Source organism: Pleurodeles waltl, chromosome 10, assembly GCF_031143425.1.
Source record: "Pleurodeles waltl isolate 20211129_DDA chromosome 10, aPleWal1.hap1.20221129, whole genome shotgun sequence".
NCBI lineage: Eukaryota > Metazoa > Chordata > Amphibia > Caudata > Salamandridae > Pleurodeles > Pleurodeles waltl.
The window spans coordinates 238,377,028-238,397,803 of record NC_090449.1 but is presented as its reverse complement, the minus strand read 5'-3'; the positions used below and the strand labels follow the sequence as shown (position 1 = coordinate 238,397,803).

General features: G+C 42.6%; 1 protein-coding gene across 1 annotated transcript in view; it reads left to right on the top strand.

The window, feature by feature from the left end:
- The window catches only part of PDILT (protein disulfide isomerase like, testis expressed), a 191,105-nt gene extending 182,527 nt beyond the window's left edge, over positions 1–8,578 (top strand). The window contains exons 10-11 of the mRNA XM_069210269.1: positions 4,323–4,406; positions 8,181–8,578. Coding sequence (XP_069066370.1) covers positions 4,323–4,406; positions 8,181–8,246 — 150 coding nt within the window. The 3' untranslated portion in view covers positions 8,247–8,578. The remainder of the gene's footprint in view (positions 1–4,322; positions 4,407–8,180) is intronic.
- The last annotated feature ends 12,198 nt before the right edge of the window (positions 8,579–20,776 follow it).

Below are 20,776 nucleotides of genomic sequence, written 5' to 3'. Positions count from 1 at the left end.
GTTAGAGGAAGATTCCAGCCAGATGACCACAACTGCATGCTGATTGCTGAACATCTTCGCTATAGCTGCTTGCTTAGACTGCTGAATACCTGGCCTATATGGGGATGGTGTCTTTCTAGACAACAGGCTTCCTTGCTCAGGTAGAGGGGGTGATCTCTTCCCAGAAGAGGAACCTGAAAGGCGGATTAGGGCTTATCACGCTGTGCTCTGACATAGCTTAGGTAGGAAATATATACATAACTCCTAGTGACAGTATGGTCAGACTGTTTTTGTGTTAACCTCTCCTTGTCACAATTTTGCTTCTAGTGTGTTTTATCGTCCTAGTTATTGCAATACATGCCATTTTATCTAAGATTCAGTTACTTCAATAAACCTTATTGAACTATACTTTGCTTCTGTGAGACTAATGTAACTGAGAGAAAGGGATGAAATCTGATCAACCACGATTCCCCTGAGGAGTCCTCTCTGTTATGCGCCGGGTTGCCACAGTCATCCCCGCTCTCGGGTGAAGATGAGGCCCTGCTAGTTGGCCGGAAAACCCAGATTAGGTCGACAGGTGTCACATGAAGTGGGATTGTACTCCGTGCCCCACATTTCAGGTGACTCTGCCACCCAAATCCAGTTGTCTCATTAGAATATTGAGAACCTATGCGACAATACAGGCTCTACATACATCTGGGTGGGATAACAGGGATCAACTATGACCTACTGCACAGATTTCCCAGGGTGAGCCAGAAGCCACTCTATCCGCTGGGGCTCAATTAATAAGACTTGCACCCTAATGCTCTAGTTCTCTGCACCCCTCAACACCCAGTAGTAGTGTCAAAGCCTGGACATGAAGGCAGCAGGAGGCTGCATTCAAAGAAGAGTCATTTTGGATACTATAAATGATAGATACAATTCATTTGACAAATGGTATATGTATGTCCACCTACCCTCTAAACGTGAGTCACTAAATTAATACAAGTGCAGAAACTTTGACCTGCAGTGTGTCACATAATCTGCTCACACACAACAAACTATCCTTTGAAGAACTGGTTGCTGACACCTCACAAAAAAGTTTTATTCTCTCTTGCTCTCGACCAAAGTCTGATGAGGAAAAATGAGGGCCAGTCCCCACAAATGAGTGCCGGTGGGCCCCACCTGCAACCACCAACTCAAATCAAACACTGCCACCATCTAAAAAAGGATATTCAAGAGTAAAATCATAAATCATTACGCAGCGTGAATCCCTGAGAGGGCCCTTGATGCACTCAAACAATTCATGGGTCTGCATCTAGGCCACATACACCCAGCAAAGACAAAAAGACAAGGGTCTTGCTGCACTTTAGCTCCTTGTTCCACAATATTACCATCAACAGGCAACTTTGTGCTTGGAAGACCACCAACACCATCCAGAAGAATAGCTGCTGCACTCACTGAGGCAAGGACCTGTCAAAACCCTGTCAGCAATGCTGACCTCGAAGTTGTGGTAACCTCAGGATGCATCACTGGCCCAGATGATGTGTCCCTGACACATATATAAATAAGAAGCCAACATCCTGCTTAGATTGCTTCATGTCAAGAATGTAGAAGTTCCCTGAGTTGTTTCCAGGCTACTGGTAGCCAATGCACAGCTATGCCCAAGTCCACATTGGTGTCCTCTCACACAGAGAATATTTTACTTCCCTGGATTGTGACTAAAGCCACGGGGTACACTACAACAGGCCTCAGGTTTGGGAGGATGGCATAATTAAAAACCATACCCAACGGAGTATACCCAACCAGCAGAAGAATTTCAATCACCATGCCAAGAAAGATGGTGGGAGGTGCTGACACTTTCTGCCTCCACCATATGTTGGTAGATGTGTCCAACTGCAAGCAAAGGCTTGCCATACACTGTGCTACTGAGAGATATCCAGTGGCAATTGCTTTATGTTATTCTCTTCCGGGGACAGCTTTTACTTTTTTATTTGGAATTTAAGAGTCTGTCCCTATATCAAGGATCTCCTGCTTTTATAGATAAATATTGTTTTACTTCCATTCAAATTGTTACCAATATTTAGCCTAAACCTTCTTATCACAAATCTTGAGAGCTTTTAAGTTACTAATCTAAAAAAACGTTTTTTATTTATGATACCCAAATAAACGGATCATAAATGTTAAAATGTTGTCAATGTTTGCACAAACCACAAACAAAAGTCTTTGAAACTATTTTTAGAGCAACACAAATACATGTTGGTATATCTTGGTTGCCCACTTGGGGTTTAATTGTTCTCTGGGAGTTTGGACCATTCTCCTTTCTTCTTTCATCACAGAACAAATTCATCAATTTTGAAGGGGACGTGTTCACCACAGAGATCTTGCCACACTTATTTACAGTGATGGCAGCCTGACCCTTGCAAGGGGGTGATGAAAGGCATTCTGCAGTTCCCACAACACCACTAGGCTTCCCTTAAACATCTTCATCCTGGACACCTTGGTCACTCTGTTGTGGACTGTCTGATCAACTGTTATTATATTTATTCTACTCAAGTGGAGGGGTGGTGGACTGGAGTTGGGGGGGGGGGGTGTTGTCAGAAATTTCCACAACTCTTGCTTGACTTTATTCACTCAATTCCAATAAACACATTTGGGGCCTCATTTACAAAGCCCTAGGGCACACTGCGCCACCAGAGTGTCTTTTTCTTTTTTACACTCCAGTGGCGCAGTGTGCCAGCCTATATTTACAAGGCCACACAAAGCCACTTTGCGTGACTTTTTATGGCCTTGTAAATACCGACCCCTTTCACTCATAACACTGTGTGAGATGTGCATTTCATGAGTGTTGCTTGGGGTGTTCCCACCCAACACCCATGTAACCGGAAGGAATCTGATGAATTCCCATGTTTACAAGTCTGGGAATGCGTCATATTCCTAAATGGCATAGGAATGACTCAACGGGGAGAAATATCTTTATTTCTTCCCGTTTGTCCTCTCTCTATGAGTGATGCATTCTGCAGCACACATAAAAAGAGGAAATCACCTCTTGTGATTATTTTTGTGCAGGATGGTATCTCTTCCTGCACAAAAAGAGTTATTACCGCAACGCAAGCATCTTCGCAGCATGGTCCAAGGGTGCCAGCATTGAAGCTAGGCAGCAATTTGTGCGACATCGCAGGGGGAGAGTACAGAAATGCACGTATCTTGTAGAAATGGTGCATTTCTGCCCTTTCCTGGTGGTGCAGGGTGACGTAGGAAGGCACATGCTGCGACGCCCTGCGCCATGGGCCTCATAAATAAGGCCCTTGGGGGCATATGTAAGAACCCTTAGCACCTCCTTGCGCCACATTAGCGTCATTTTTTATTATGTTAATGTTGCCCAATGTGGCCAAAATCCCCACTCCATATTTACAAAGTGGCGCAATGCGTGCATTGCACCACTTTGTAACCCTTTGCCCTACATTATATCTGCGCCAGGCATAATGTATGCAAAGGAGGTGTTCCCCCATTAGGTGGGGGCAGAAAAATGGCGCTAGGAAATCTAACAGATTTCCTTGCATAATTTTATTCGGCACTTTTAACGCCTGCTCAGAGCAGGCTTTAAAAGGGATCACACCATTGTTTACAATGGGCCCCTATGTACTCTGCAGGTACTCCTGCAGAGTACATCAATAGCGCCATAAAAAATGATACTACTGCCACCTACCCTGCACCATGGTGCGCCGTATTTTAAATACAGCGCACACATCTTGGCGGTAGGGGGGGCTGTAAAGTTCGCAAGAAAAGTTACTTTTCTTAACTATGCCCCTTGATTTCTAAAAAGATTTTGGCAATGTTCATTTTTGTGTGTTACACTTACACCCCTAGCATGATTACGCACTTTTCCCTTTCCAGCATTTGATTTGTCTGAAATCCATTGAGCTAGATATGTACAGACAAAGGCATAAAGACGGTGCAGTCAACATACTGAAGAAACGCGGTTCGTCAGCGAAGTCAGTGTGATCAGTAGGTAAATGTTTGCCTGGGTAAGTAGAGGCCACTCAGAGCTCTGCTATCCTCAGGTCGCCTGAGGATTACTTGTATGTCAATCTGTTTGTGAGAAGTGAGGCTGGGATTTGTGGTAGCAATTGGACTAGAAGTTTTCCATGCCATTGTTATTATTGGTGAATATTTCATGCGGGTGTGTCGAAGTATCAGCTGACATTTTTAACTTCCCTGGCATGAAGTAAGAGAGGGAGGTTACTGCTTGCATCTGGGTTCTGTCACCTCTGCTTTGCTATTTGGGAGTGCTGCAAGCACGTTATGTTGGACATTGCTATTGAGTAGTTCCCTGAATTTGAATGTCTCTGATTGTTTTGCAGGCCGTGAGATACTCTGGTGAAAAGACTTTGGAGGCGTTTACAGAATTCTTAGAACAACAAACAAAACCGAAAGTGGATCAAGAGGTAAGCTTGTATTCAGATGTTTTTGCAGGGTGACCTGGAACACTGATTTCGACAAGCAACACGAAGCTGTAATTATGTTGGCTGCCAAGTCCTGGGCCTGCTCTTGTGTTTCATCTGCTACATCTCTGTTCCAAAGACGTGGGAAGGGTTGGGCTTTTAGGGACACCACTGGCCTTGAGGGATTTCTTTTATACTGCCGAGTTTAGTATAGAGTCAAAATGGATACATGTTATAATTGACCACCATTAAGAAGCAAAACAGCACAACATTTGTGGAAAGAACATATGATTCGGGGTAAATCGGGGGTGGAGGGAGTCGAAAGGTTTATGGAATAGTTTTGGATTATTTTCCCCTTGAAATATTTAACATTTTTTAGGAAATTATTTGCATTATGTAAGTCACATTACATTGGTACGTTAACTTTTCTTCATAAGGGATACCTTGCATAAAAATGTCACATAAGATGCCAGCAGGATTTGGGTTTGAGGAGAAATCAAGAGTAAAATGTTTCTCGGCAAGATATTTTCTACTCAATGAAGTCTACCTCTGGCAAAGTTGAAATATGTTAAGTAACAAAAACTGCACATGTTGTGAAACGTAAAATTTCATAATAAAAAGAAAAGCATGTCAGGGTAACAAAAATTTAGCACAGGCCTAGTTTTTGTCTGACTCATGTTTGATTTGCAAGCAAAAATCTGCTGCCTATTTAAATGGCCAAAAGCACATATGCACTGTTTCTAATCTCCGGAAAGAAGGCAAACACGCACTATTAACAAGTTATCTTTCTTTCCAATATACATACATTTAAAATACAGATCGCCCATGAGCGTCATGCAATCTGTATTTAGTCAATGCACAATTTGCACCAGGGAGAATGACTGTAAGGACGAAAATATGTGGTGCATGATTTCCAAGCATGAACCTCTACCTTGAGCGGGCCCGCATTTAAGTTCTGTCTAGTTTTGCATATTTGTTCTATTCTCAGCTCACCTGACAATCTTCTCAGAGACTGTAGATATGTCCTATGAAGTGGTATGATGCAGAGGGTGTCTTTGGTCTAGAGAGATGCAGAAAGCATACCTTCCTTACAGAGTGGGACTACTGTTTTCTCTCTGAATTGTAAAGCACTGACAATAGTGGTAGTGTTAGTTATTACTAGTAAGGCATGACTTCTTCTTGATACCTACCAATCTAGGGGCCTACCAAGTCTTGCTGTATTAATTGTCTGCTTAGTTTATTAAAACGAGGTCCTACACAATAACTCTGTAAGAATAGTGTTTTTTTTGTGCATGTGTGCATACTTTTAATGTATGTCAAAGGTTTGCAAGGCGTTTGTCTACCATGTTAACCTAGGGACACTCTGGAATCCATTTTGTGGAATGGTAGTGGTCACCTCCCAAAAGAGCTAAGTGAAACGCAGAACCCTGCCTCAGACCTAGCCGTTTGAGAATTAAGCAAATAACATTGGTGTGCAAAGACAGGAAACACTGGTGTCTGTGAAGAAAAAGCATGTTCCGAACAAGAGTGTTCCCTCGGTATCTCCAGGCTTTTGTTCCATCAGAGGTGCTACAAAGAGCGCCTAGATGACTAGCAGGTGTGAAGATGCTTCCTTCTTTGTGTGCAAGCATTTTGGTTAGCCGTGAGTAATAGCTTCACTTACCCACCTTCCTACAATCCCCTGAAGAATAAAGACTTTGGAGCTGATTTAGACTTTGACAGATGGAGTTACTCCATCACAAACGTGGCGGATATCCCGTCCGCCATATTACGATACCATTATACCCATTATATGTTTGTGATGGAGTAGACCATCGGCCAAACTCTAAATCAGGCCCTTTGTCTGCCTTGCAAAAATCCCAGTAAATAGTGGAACTCAGTAGAAATATGTTGTAGGTAGAGACCAGGAATAAACAAAGGAATCATGAGAGCACTGTATAAATCCTGGCTGGAGCTTCTACCCGAGGTTCCAGGATTTTCCATGATTAAGAGAAACTGCAAACACTAGGGTTAGGAGGACCTCTGTGATATAGCACCGAAGACTTTCAACTTTCCAAGAGGCTGAGAGCCCATTGCTCAGAAGACTGTAATCTGCTGCTGAGTATCTGTCTACAAGTTCCAGATAATACCAAAAGTTACTTATCTTCATTTTCATAAAACCCACAGTCCAGAATTGTTCGCCGCCCATGTAATGACGTATATGACGCTTTCTGTAGGCTGCTACTACAGCCTGTCCTCCACCTGGCAGTGACAGTCAAAATGTAGTACATTCCGTCCTATTCAGGTTCACATGGGCACACAAAAACATTTAAAAAAAAAATGTTTCTTAAGCTAACACCGTGTTTCTTTGTTTCCTATAAGTGTGATAACTGACAAGCCCGACCTTTGCTGAAGTATTTGGGTGTGATTACTAGTTAACAAAATCCCCTGGGGCCATTCAGATATCGGCTCCGCCGATGTACACCAGTCCAGTCATTAGAGTCTGCTTGTGTACAGCTATGGACATTATTAGTTGCCTATTTTATTTAATCATGATTGTGTAGCTCTCGCGTCATATAATATTACATGTCAATAGTCACTAGCATTTCTTTCGATTTAGCGTGCCTCATAAAAATCACGAAAAATGTATGATTTCTAATGCACATCAGAGTGGACATAGTTTGCGATTACTGAGCTTATAATGCAGTTTGTTTGCTTACGAATTGAAAAGAGATTTATGAACTTCCTACGGAAGACTTAAAGTTACTTAAGGTTTATAAAGAAACCGGTCACCTGATGCTAGTGCGCTGTACAAGTGCACATAACATAACTTAGCATAAAACCAGACAGCTGGACCATGGAAGTTTTTCCAAACTTTGCCACTGATTTGTATCTATTGAGGGCCTTGAACTTTTAATACTGTTTGTAGAAAGGCAAAGTTTTCTATTATTCTATCTGTCTACTTTTGTGTATTAAAATTTGCCACACAGCACTTACTGCATTGTGTCTCACATCACTGCTCTAGCATGTAACAACTGCAACTGTCAGCTAAATACGTGACTCTAGGGGCCAAATGCACTAAGCCATTATGCAGCTGCAAACCCAGCCATTCATAAAATTAGAGTGTTTGCGACCTAAAAAATTTTTTTCGAATTACTAAGGGCACTTTGTGATTTTGTAAAGGTTTATGGAATATTAAAATGGGTTTAGGAACGGACAAGGAAATGCAATTTAAACGGGCTTGTTCAGGGCATCCTTTCAAAAAGCGTTTCGCCCTGGAGACCGCTAGACCTTTGTGAATGTTAAATAAAAAGATCTTTGGAGGGTAGGCAGCAGTTCTTCGGAATGATGGCAACTCTCAAACATGCTTTTTTTTTTTTTTAAACTTTTTTTTATATGAAGCACGTTTTCTTTTAAGGAAAATGGAATGCATTACAATAAAAAGTTCACTTAATTTAAAGGCGACTAGACTTGGTGGTCTTCTTACCATGGCCAGCCAGCCTCCCTCGGATCACTTTTAATCGGAGTGAGTTGTAGTTTGCGATCTACCTCATTAACTTTCAAGAGGTAGGTCGGACTGTGACCTACTCCAAATGGTTATTTTGCTAACTGACTTACATAGAACATAAATCGATTTGCAAAATCATAATTCCTTCGTAAAACCAAGTGCAGAATTTACAACTGCTTCTTGAGAATCAATTCATAGTACAACTGACCTCAAGTTCTTTAAGTTTTATAGTTGTAAGTTGAGCAACTGTTATTAACCTGTAAATGAATTCTCCAACTTTCTCTTCAAAGAATTCTAAGGACTCAGAAGACAGCGGCGATCAAGTGAAAGAAGACCTACGTAAAGAAGAACTTTAACAGAGCGTTGTTTTGGAGGGCTCCCTATGTGCAGCATATGACATCAAATGCAACACGATGCATAAAACAAACTACAGTAAAATTAAATAAAACTCAATCTCTTCATATTTTGGTACTAATATTGCTGTGACAATATGATTTTCTGTTCTTGATTTGTTTGCGAATATGCAAGTTAGGACTCTTGTTGTTTAAACATTAAATTCCTCAGTATGACTTTGTGATGAGGCCCATCATGTGTATCAATGTGGATGGTACACATTTTCTAGACACTTCTCTGTTAAACGCTAAGGATGCAGTAGTTAGATGCTCAGAATTCAATTAGTATGAAGAACCATTTGCAAGCACTGGGGCTCCACACACATTCAGGACATCATCACAATCTACTTTGTTGAAGTTAGGCACTTCCGCAGTTCAATGATGTTATTCTGAACTGCGATTGCTAATGTCATTGAAAAGTGCTGTTTTTAATAAAATATTTTATTAGCTTTCTTGTTAAACATTTCGGTAAAAAATTGAGCCACAGTTACGTGAGTGGTCAAAGTAAACAAACAATACATTTACCATTGAATAGTGTCTTGATGCCACCAGAGCATTTAACTTTAGCTGGTGGAAGAGTTGAGCACTCCGGTGCATAAAATTCCTATTCCCAGTGGCCCCTAAGCCTGTAAAATGTATTGGTTTCCAGTGAGTTAAGTGCATGTGTTTCCATACATAAATTCATGTGCAATCACCCCTCTACCATCGATTAGACAGCAGAGGAAACATGAAGCGCTTTCTCTTCATTGGTGTCCTTTCTGTGAATAGTCTTGGCTGATGAGTTCTGCTTGACTGGCATATCCAACTAAAATGTCCCATCAGTCATTAGGGAAATTCCTACAGAGCAGAATGTCTTCATAGAGTGGGTCCTGTGCCTCAGTCCTTCAATTCTCCCTCCAAATTCAGCTCCCCTGAAAGTTTAATTCAATTGTGTGCTCGCCATGCTCTCCAAACTGTGGTTTGGACATGTGCCATATTCACTGGACCACCAGGGATCCTTGTTTTTTAAAGAAAATAAAACTGGATGATAGCATTCCTTAGCACACTGCCTTTCTCTCAACTCTGCTCTTTTGAGTTGTGCAGATATGCATGACAATATTCAATGGTACTCTTCAAGTACACAAACCGGTATTATACATTTCAGAACCTATAACAATTCTTATGAGAGGAAGACCAGTGATTCTTCTCAGAGTTTCTAGAATGCCTCAGTGGCATCTCTGTATAACAATACCCACTAATTTGTTGTCTCCTAATTCGCAAGAGTGGTGCTCATAACCAGAAGTTGGCAGATTGCCACCTCAAACAATAATATGTTTTCATTTTATGACCATCCACTCCCAGTAAATGTACTTAAGCCTAGCACTAGCATTCTTTTACAACTTTTAGGCATCTCAGGTGGAGATGAGGCTGCAAATGCTTATGAGCGGTGAACTCCTAATAGGGCCAGTGGTGTTCTGGCCGCACAGGTGGTCTGATGGCGGTATGAGTTTGGTGGGCGGCCTCCACCACCCGCCAAACTCATAATGAGATGCTAAGTCTCGGAGAACAACTTAAAGTATCAAATGGCTTTATTACAGATTCAAAGTCAAACTTACATAAATGAATCTCTAAACCATAGTTTAGATGCACAAAATCACCAAAGGTGAGGTAAAGCGTACACAATATTAAACTTCACAAGTATCTCAATAGCGATAATGCTGAAAATCAGAAACAAAGATTGATTTTTAAATTAAAAAATCACATTCTCCTGCCTAACCATTGAATCTAAGTTCTTAACTATTCTAATATTAAAGGTTAGAAGGAAAGGGTCAGCAAACCGAACTTTTGTAGAGGTTTCCATTAAGGGAGGTGCAGCGACATGAAGCCACATGAGAGTCTAAGTCTAAAGGATATATCTCAGCAAGGTCCGCTATCAGGAAAGGACAAGGGGACTCTGATTCTTCCACTAGCTAAACCACACTTTAAATATTAATCCTTCAAAAGGCTTACATCATTACAAAAACATTCTCACTGAAAAACAGGTCTCTAAATTAAAATTAATTGACATTTCAAGTTTTGAAGCCGTCTGAAGCCTTCTGCTTTGACCTTGTACGCCCTTGCACTCTCAGGAATTTCAGAAAAGTTATAACCATTATCCCAGATTACTCCTTTCGTCCTTGTGGCACCTCACGCAAATCTTCTTATCTCTTGAACACAATGGGTTCCTCATTAATTCTGCCTCAGATCCTGACACGTTGAGGGTTATGCACAGAAAACTATTTGTGGCCTGCACTCCAGCCAAACTAATGAAACACAAATATACTTGTAGTTTAAATTAATTCTATTGCTTATGATGAAATAGAAAATGATTATATAAAATAATACTTCTAAAACATTATAGCATAACATGCTTCAAAACAATAACAGCAGTATGACCACGGCACACAAAATATTATAATCAAAGTTCGTGTTGAGGAAAAGTATCCCTGGTATTAAGGTTCAGGATGTGGAGAACAAATTAGGAAGGTCCACAGTCGATGATGCACAGTGTCTTTATTTGTGGGCACAGTTTGCCACAGATTTGCGTTGTCTTCGAGAAACAACCAACACGTGTTTCGTCACACAGGTGACTTCATCATGGCTGGGCCGTCCGGCCAGGGAAATGAGTACTGGGTAAAGTCGATGATGATGTAAGTGAGTACTATGTAGTAGATAAAACTTTGTAATGTGGATTGCGTGTAAAGCGTAATGACTCACAGCGGTTGGTGAGTGGAAATCCAGTGGAAGGCAGGTGAGCGAGAAAGGGCTTGATAAGCCTTGGGTCGGGACCCTGTGTACGGCGTGGAACGGTCGTCAAGTGTAGCACGAGCGCGTCAAACCAATGATTATATGTAGCTTGCTTAAAATGTTACATCCATTATTCACTTTATCTGTACTGTATGTATTGCAGTGCATCATTGAAATAAAAACGTCACTTCACATTATGTAGAAAAATTACCCCCCTTTCACATTCATATTTAAGAGGCATAGTGCCCAAAACTATGCTCTCTCCCCCTATATATGTTTAAGTCTGTTAAGTCTGTTTAAGTACTGTCAAGCACATAACGTGTACAGGAGAATCTAAATCCCTTTAGCCAATTATTTAAAAAGTTGCAAAACTAAAGTCGCAAAATATAAGCGTCCAAATAGATTTGTGAGTGAGACACTTTGGGCCATATTTATACTTTTTGACGCAAAACTGCGCCGACGCAGTTTTGCGTCAAAAAGTTTAACGCCGGCTAAAGCAATTTCCTTGCGCCATCCGGGCATCAAATTTATACTTTGACGCTCGGCGGCGTAAACCACTGGTTAGAGTAATTTTTTTTTACTCAAACCAATACGGCACGTCATAAAGAAAAATGACGTTAACGTGGCGAAAATGACGTTAATCCGGTTTACGACATCGCAAACCAGATACCTGCCATTTTTCGCCGCAGTAGCGTAAAAAATCGGCACAAACACAGCAAAATGTGCAAAGGAGTCCCAAAATGGATCCCAGAAGCCATGACAGACCCCAGGAAGATGACAACCGACCAGGAACCAGCCAGGAGGACCCACACAAGACCCAGGAGAGGGAGAAGAAGAAAAGGAAGTGTCAGTTCAGTGCAGAGTAGCATGAAATACTGGTGAAAGAGGTGACGGAACACCAGCATCAACTATTTGTCACCCCTAAATTGCCAATTGGTAGGAGAGAGGCAGTTTGGCAACAAATTGTCGATAAGTTCAACAGTGTGGGAGAAGTACGGAGAACAGTCACCGAGTGCAAGAATCGCTAGCATGACTGCAAGCGCAGGACCAAGGAAAAAATGGCAAGGAACAGGAAGGCAGCACTGCAGACTGGAGGTGGGAGTCCAGCACCGTAGGCGGCCCTGGACCACATGGAGGAGATGGTGGCAGCTGTCATCCCAGAGGACATTGCCACAGGGATTCAAGGACAGGACAGCTCAGACTACCAGGATACAACACAGATGCAGGGTAAGTGGCATGGGGAACAAAAATGCCTATTGGTTAATTGCAAGCGGGGGGCACATACCTCCTACACAATGCATGTCAGCCATGATAATCAGGTAGTGGAAAGGGCAAAGGGGCACAGCACGGGGGCATGGGCTGTGCAGAGCAAACCTGGGGCACAGCACAACACTACACCAACAACCTTTGCATGGGGGTACTCTGCCAGGCCAAGGATGTTGGAAAAGCAAAGCCAGTCCAGGAAGGTAGGGCACAATGTAAAACAGGCCTGCTGTCACAAGCCAGCTGGTATTGTTGCTACATGAACTAGGGCTCAATTTCCGGTGTCAGGCCATATCCGCAAGTGGTATTTACCAATGACAGCAGTTGCCACTACCGCCTCTGCTGTGTGTGCAGGTCAAGTAGCTAATGGCAGTTACGTGCCCATGGATCAAAAACACCCAAATTAGAGGGTTCGGGGGGACAGCTTTATCAATCCCCTGTAATTAATAAAAATGAGCAAATCCTGTCAAATGCTCATGTCTATAGGCACTAGAAACATCAGGTATTGTATGTAACATTATGAGGTACACAGCAGTAGTGTCATACCCATGCTGCAGATGTCAGGGTCTACCCTGTGCCTGTGTCACAATAGCTGCAATGCCAACATGCAACATCTCAAGTGTCATAGTGCTAAGACAACAGCATTGAGGGGGAGGACATATGTTTCCAGCTAGTGAAGCACACCCGCACAGTCATAAGAGGAAATGGAACACTGCTAGGACCATCAGTGCAATCCAATGGAGCACACATTCACCAACATTAGCAGTACACACTACCAATGCTGACAGCTGTATTGTTCCATGCCAATGCTATACTAGGTCTCAGCAACATATAGGTGGATGTGAAATATCAGAGACTGTGTCAGTTCCAGATTGTTAAGTGTGGTGCAAGTGCCATCAGAACACCCACAGCCAGTGCAAGGCCACACCATGATAATGGAAGTAGACAGAGGGTTGAGTAGGACAAGAAGGAGGCAACATTCAATTTGGGCAGAACCTACACCTAGAGGATGTGACACAGACATTTCCCCAAACTGGTCACCCTACATGTGACATGCAGGTGGGGCATAGGCCTGTGAGACTGCTAATCTTAATGACATGAACAATGAACAGGAACCAAGATCACAAAGTGCAACTAATAGGAAGTCAGGCACGTCACCTTACAAATGCCACAACACAGGCACACTAATTGTACAATATCTCATTGAAGAGGACGATGGCTCTCCTGGGGATATGTCTGTCCTGGACTTCCCTGATGACATGGATGACGAGCTGACAAACATTAGCCAGCAGACCCTTCAAGATGTCCTTGGAACCCTCCAGACCCCACCTTCAGTCATAAGGAGGAGCACAGAAGTAGCAGCCATCACAGAGGGCCCACCCACCACCCCAATTGTACCACCTGCCAGCTCCAACCCAGATGAGGACTCTGAGGACACTGGCACCAGCTTTGAGGGGACTGCAGTTGGAATACAGTGGGAGCTGGCCAAGGAGGTGCGGGTGGAGATGCAAAATATGGCAGCCAGCCTTGAGGGGGTGCATTTGTGCATGATGTCATCTGCAGAACAGGCAGCAGCCATGCAAGCGTGAACATCTATCCTGCAAGGACTTCAACAAAGTGTCAAGGAAATCAGCACTGCAGTAAGGGAGTTGCCACAACACCTCGCTCACCAAACCTTTCACTGCATGCACGAATGCAATCATGACCCCCTCAGGGCCAACCTGGCTGCCTACCACAGTGATGTAGCTGCTATACTTAAGAACCAGCAGCTCTTCTTGCTGCAGTACTGCCCTTAATAGCCCCACAGTTGGCAGCTACCGGGAGTTCTGACTCCACGTCTTCAAACACTGAAGTGTGTGTTGCCCCTTCAAACCCACCACCACCAAGGGCAAAGGAGACGACACAGACATCAGAAGATGAAGACGTGAAACAGATCACCTTTACCCGTAAGAGTACCCGGTAGCCCAAGTCCATGCCAAATGGGCACTTATATTCTAGGTCCTGTGCTTGTTAACATGTCAGTCTTGCAACAGCTGCTCACATACACTGTTCCCCAGCCCACTGTTTACCTTGACATTATGCTCTGTGATTGCTCCCACTACCTCATTGGCAATTCATGTTCCTCTGCACTGTATGATACCTCACCCCAGCATGTCCAATGACATGTCACATTGTACCTGTGTAGTATCACAATAGAATGTGTCACACTAATGGACTCACAATCCTGGACCATGTAAATATTGCACTACAGCACTTTAAAATAAATAGCACTTACACATCCACTTTGTCTCTGTGTAATGTGACACATCAACCGTGTAGGAGATTAGTGATGTATGTCACATGTCAATGGCCATAGAATGTCAATACAACTGCCTTGAAAGATTGTGGGCTGATAATTATGCACTGGGGTCTGGACAGTTTCACCATATTTCTTAAGTAAATAGAAAACTAACAGTATACTGCTGTGTTGGACTGAAAAAGTTCGCTTCAAGGGATGTTTTAGCAGAAAATCAATGTGTTCAAAATTCCCTTCTAGACAATCTTTCTGTATGTGACATCTGACTATAAAATTTCATCACACACACACACCATACAGCAGGAATGGATGTGTATGAGTGTATGGACACATATGTAACCTGGCAGAACCATGTAAGAAATGATAGGTGTGAGTTATGTATACAATACTACATAAGATTATACCATCACTCACCTTATCAGGGTTCACATGAACATCAGGCTGCAGGCAGATGTACCACAGTGCCCAAGATTCCAAATCTGGTCTCAAACTATGACAGATTGAAAACACACATCCAAACTTAACACAACATTGGGAACTGTAGTAACCTTGAGTGGTGGGTGCAGTGGATGGCAGACGCATAGAGAAGTAGCTTTGGTGTAGCTGCTAATGTGACAGCTCAATTGGAATTGGGAATAACCGTGTCAATAATGGGATTTGGATACAGGATGGAACACAGATGCTAATACTAAATTCACACTGTTCACTCATGCCAAGGCACTGAGCCCTAAGCATATGACACATACTGTAAAGGAGTACCTAAATTTTTATTAACAGTAAAAAAGGATACTAAAACCAGGGGAAACACCTTAACTAATCTAACCTATCCTAACTACACATTGCCCACAACTGGCCCTAACTACCCTAATCTAAACTTACTTATCACATTAAACTAAACACTCTAAACATCAACCCCCCACCCCCTTATATGACGGGACACATGTAGGACAACATATATTAACCTAAACACATACTATCTTATCCTAAACAAAGATATATTTTTTTGTTTTTTAAATTTTATATATACTTTTTTATTTGTTTTATTTTTATACACATAAACCCCAACATCAACCCCCCCACCCACAAAAAACACATGTTAAAATATAATACCCTCCTCCCCCAATCCACTTATACTAACTAAACTAACAGCCTATTCTAACCTAAATCTAAGCCCCCTAAACCCACTAAATATAAAAACCAGGAAAGAGGAGGGAAGGAATCATGGCTGAGGATCACAAAGTCACAAGTTTGCCCTCCGCAGGATCTTCTTTATCCCACGCAGTCTCCTGCTATTGCGGGACACCTCCTGCTGCAGCCTGTCCATCCTGCGCAACATCCGTTGCATATCACGTTCCATGTTCATAAATTCGGCATTGTCTATGACTATAGCAGGGGTTGTTTGTGTGCCACTAGTGGATGGTTGTGCTGGTGTCTGTGCCGTGCTTGGAGGGAGAGATGCAGGAGCTGCTGTCTGTGGGCCTGGAGCTGAGGAGGTAGAGGGACCTGCAACAGTGGCTGTCATCCTTGGTGTGACTGTCGTGGGTGCAGTTGTGCTGGTGGTGGTGGCTGTTGTGGGCAGGGATGGACCCCACTGGGCAAATGCCCTCCAGACCCCTGTGGCCCTCTCATGGCGATACCACCGTGCCATGTTGGGGAACACAGACTCCACATCTAGAATGTGGCGGTAACGCATCGCCCGCCTCTGGAATTCTCAGATCTGATTGGCATCCATGTTGGCAGCTGTCAAAAAAGAGAAAGCCAAACATTAGTGACATCATTGTGTGATACATCTACTGATGATATTCTAACAATTCCTCAAAATTAGCTTAAACAGTCCAAATCACAGTACAGATCATAGATTGTCCCTGAGGAATTACATGCCAACGCAGCCTACACATCTCCTATCTAACAGCACAGCAATGCTCAAAAAGGTGCGTACCTACTTAAATGATCTGTGCATTATTGTTCTGCCATTAGTAACATACTAAATGCTGCAAGTACTCCACATGTGAAAGGCCAACTAATGACTATCTTCTGGAAGACAATCAAGGCCCACAAGATCTGTGATTTGTAAATGGAATTGCCAGGACGGTATGCAGTTGCTAATCATGAAGAGGTATCCTAGTTTGGGACAAAGGAATGTTGGAATTATATGTCTGTCTTCTACACTGGGATCCTCACACCTAGGTACACATATTTCATAATCCTAATTCTGTGCCTCAGAGGGTGATGGACATGCAACTCATACTTTCAAACATCAAGGACAGCCAGGAAGCTTTGGACAGCTGCCCATGGGTTTAGTCAGTCCACCACAGGTAAGGAGGTCTGCCAATTAGGATACACTCAAACATTGGACAATCACATCCACACTTATGTTCCTAATATCGGACAATTGTCAACATCATTTGATCTCACTAATACCTTTCCAAAAACAAGCACATAGATGCAAGCAACCATCTGGGCTTGAGCTGCATGCACACCTATGACATTCTACTCAAGCGCAACATAAACATAGCACAACATGTGGAGGTAGATGCTGCTAGGAAGTCAAACATACAGTCCTACACGTTCATTAATTCACAGGGAGGCTCAAGTCTGTGGGTAATACTTTGGCACCACTGGTCTGTGTGAATCAGGGTATGACTTGCTGACTATATCATGAACATGGCTACCTCCAATTTTTTCATTGTCATAAATGTAGCAACAAATATCACCCTGTTCACCTGCCCATGCCTACAGCGCAGCACTAGGGTCCCTAAATATGACTCTCCGCCACTGATTGTCCTATTCAAAAATGGAACAAAATGTCAAAGTCCAGGTAAGTCACATATCAGATCATGTGCCAGGACATCATACCTTGCAATGTGTCCAACACACAGAAGTCAATCACACAACAGCTGCAAACACAACACAGAACTAACATATCAACACTTACTGGATATGTCTGGGTCCGCCAATCGAGACACTTCTCCAATTGTGTAGGGGGCTGGTCCACCTGTAAAACATGGAAGGGTGAAATGGGCTCAATGTCTGCTCAGTGTACCAAACCTGGAACAACAAATCACTGTGTGTGTGACATTTTATATGATAGAGCAGCACCTCAGGCATGTACACACCACATGAGACATACTACTGCAAGCATGTGTTGACCCTGTCACTCCAATGAGTGATAGACACACATATGCACACATCCACTGGTCCTAACAATCATGTGGTGACAAACATGGTTACTCAGTTTTGTGCTGTATTTTTCATAGAGCGTACTCCTTTTCTTCATTTGTTGTTATGAGAGACATGCAAAACCACATTCCTGGTGCACTGCAATACCAGTCACTCAGGTACTGTGGCTTGTGCATCAAGGGACAATCAGTTACTGTGTGGTGCTCATGTGGGTTGAGTTTAGCTCATTAATTATTGTGCTTTCTTTGGTCCATTATATGTGGGCCTGCATTGTCTGTAGGTTACATATGCCACATTGCCAGTGTACCCAGAGCAGTATATGCCCCCTATGACACCATGATGGCACGGATCCTGTGTGTTACTTGATGACAATGTTACGGTAAACATGGATTGGACAAAACCACAATATATGCTGACAGTGTCTAATTTGATCATCCGTGACAGAATGCATGGGCACAGGTGTAGTCATTGCACCTGAAATGTGTTACTCAGGACCTTGTGTACCTATATCAGGTATTGTAAATCACAGTTAGCCACATTCATCATCTTACATTTGCCAAGTTCGGTGATCTGTGGTTATACAACGAACGGACACTGCGCCCTATTTGAAACATGGTTTAGCAAATGTCCTACTGTGGCAATCTTGATGAGATAGGTCTCAATTTCTATGCACCTTGGGAATGGCAGCAGTCGCAGGAATGCTGGTCTGCTAATCTTAGCATACACCCATGTCTGTGATAGCCTTCATACTGAGAAGTTAACAATTGTACATATGCTGTACTAGATCAGCAGGGGTGTACCAAACGTAAACTAGCAAACTATTTTGTCACTTTAAATGTATGATGGAAGCAGTCAGGGGTCTCTTGCACAACATCATGCAGATAAATAATTTGCGACCATGCATTCACAAAGTTCAGGGATCCCATGATGACCCATGAACTTATGAAAATTGCTTGGCTATAAAGTGATACAGATGGCAAATGTATCAGCTCTGTGCCAGCAATTGTGGCCAAGGCAAAATAAAACACACAGGGACAATGAACATAGGGCCAGATATTCTCTTTTTTTGAGTTGTGTAGCATTTGCTTAATTTTTTCACGCTACAGCTATGGAAAGTAGCACCAAACATTTCAATATTATCCAGTGTGCATTACTTTGCGTTCCATAATTAATTTAAATGCTGCACAAACAAGTTAAAGTATCAGCCTAAGATTTTACCAGAAGTTAGGAAGAACTTTGTACGTATGGCCATGAATACAGTTCAGACATGTATTCCAAATAATTGGGGACTACATGCATTCCTTGCTTTAGCGTGTGAAATACATCTCATTCCTGGTACACTCACAGGCCACGAATAAAACATATGTTTGAGCCGCATTACCATCATCTATTGACATCAAAGCAGCACTAATTTACAAGATCAAGTTATGTTTTGTAAGTTTGTGCAGCTTTTGCATCAACAAATGATGGCAATATGTAGCAAATATTGTATAAATCAGGGCCACTGTATATTTAACTTGCATTCCACATCTTCACAAACATTTCATGCAGCATGTCAACAAATCTGCTACTGTCACTACAGAGCATTTAAATGTGCACATTAGTCTGATTTGTTCTCACCAACAGGGCCACCAATCACCACACCCAGCTGGTCCAGCAGGTCTTGCTCTCTGGCCACAAGGTCAGCCTAGCGATGTTTGATTTGGTGGTCGTTGCGCTGGGTGTTGAATATTCTCTTCAGATGGAACAGCACCTTGGACCACCTGAGCCTCCTCGCCTCGGTGTGATACCCTTGTATCACCCTGCCACCAGCCTCTAACATCAGGGGTAGGAAGTGGCACACCAGCCAAATGAAAGCCCCCAGCTCCTCCTCACCCATTCTCCCCAGACGTGGCCTTCCCAACATGACAAATATTAAAGGGATAGGAAAGGGAAAATAGGAAAATACAGGGAAAGAAGGTAGGAAAATTAAATTTAAAGAACCCACAAACAGCCCAACAATACCCCAACTAACAATACCCACCACACACTCCCAACAGTACAAAGACAAAATTAGACACCAAAAATGACAAAAAAACACTTACACTGATTTACTGAGACAATTGCAAAAACAACAGATGACAATTAGAATGGCACACAGGAGACAAAAGCACAATTTGGACAGACACAACTCTTAACACAGCCACACAGTCTAGAAGAATCACAGACTGCAAAGTGAAAGTGAAAGTACACCCACTGTACCATTTCTGTATACAGGATGTCCTATTACATCACTTCCTGTCTCAAATGCAGTGCGTTTTTATTATGATGCGTGAACATTTTATGACACTTACGAGCTTTGCGTCAATATTTTTTGACGCATATGCTTAAAAATTACCCCGCATTCAAAGATCAATACATTTTTCATGGATAACCAATTTCATGGGGTGAGGTGTTGGAATTACCACTAGGGACAAATGGATGTATAATGGCTGTGAGCGTCATTTTTCAACACATATGCAGCATATTTTGACGCATATGCATCTTTTTTGACGCATTTGCACCAAAATATCTGTCTTTAACTGTGCTTGTGTCATTTTTCTCATTATTATCACACATGAAAGCTGTAACTAAACAGAGATAGGCTGTTAGGCCCTGCTGTGTGTGTTCCAGTGTTTGGGCACATGTGGCAGACCACACTACTGTGGACCATAATACTCATGTTGTTGTGCCGGATTAGCACTCTTAACTGATGCAACAGCAACCCAAACATTTGGAATAAAAATTGATATTCCCTAGTTTGAGCAGGTGGTGCGTCAATGGAGGATAGCAAGGCTACGCAAATGAATACATTCACTCATGGCCTGTGTGTTTATGTCTGTGAATTGGCTATTTCAATTGTTGTTTTGCCTCTGTGTGAACATCACAAGACGTGTTTTGCATAATGTGCTTGTATGCATGTGTTGTAAATGTAGATAACCGCCAGATGCCATTCAGTGAGATACATCAG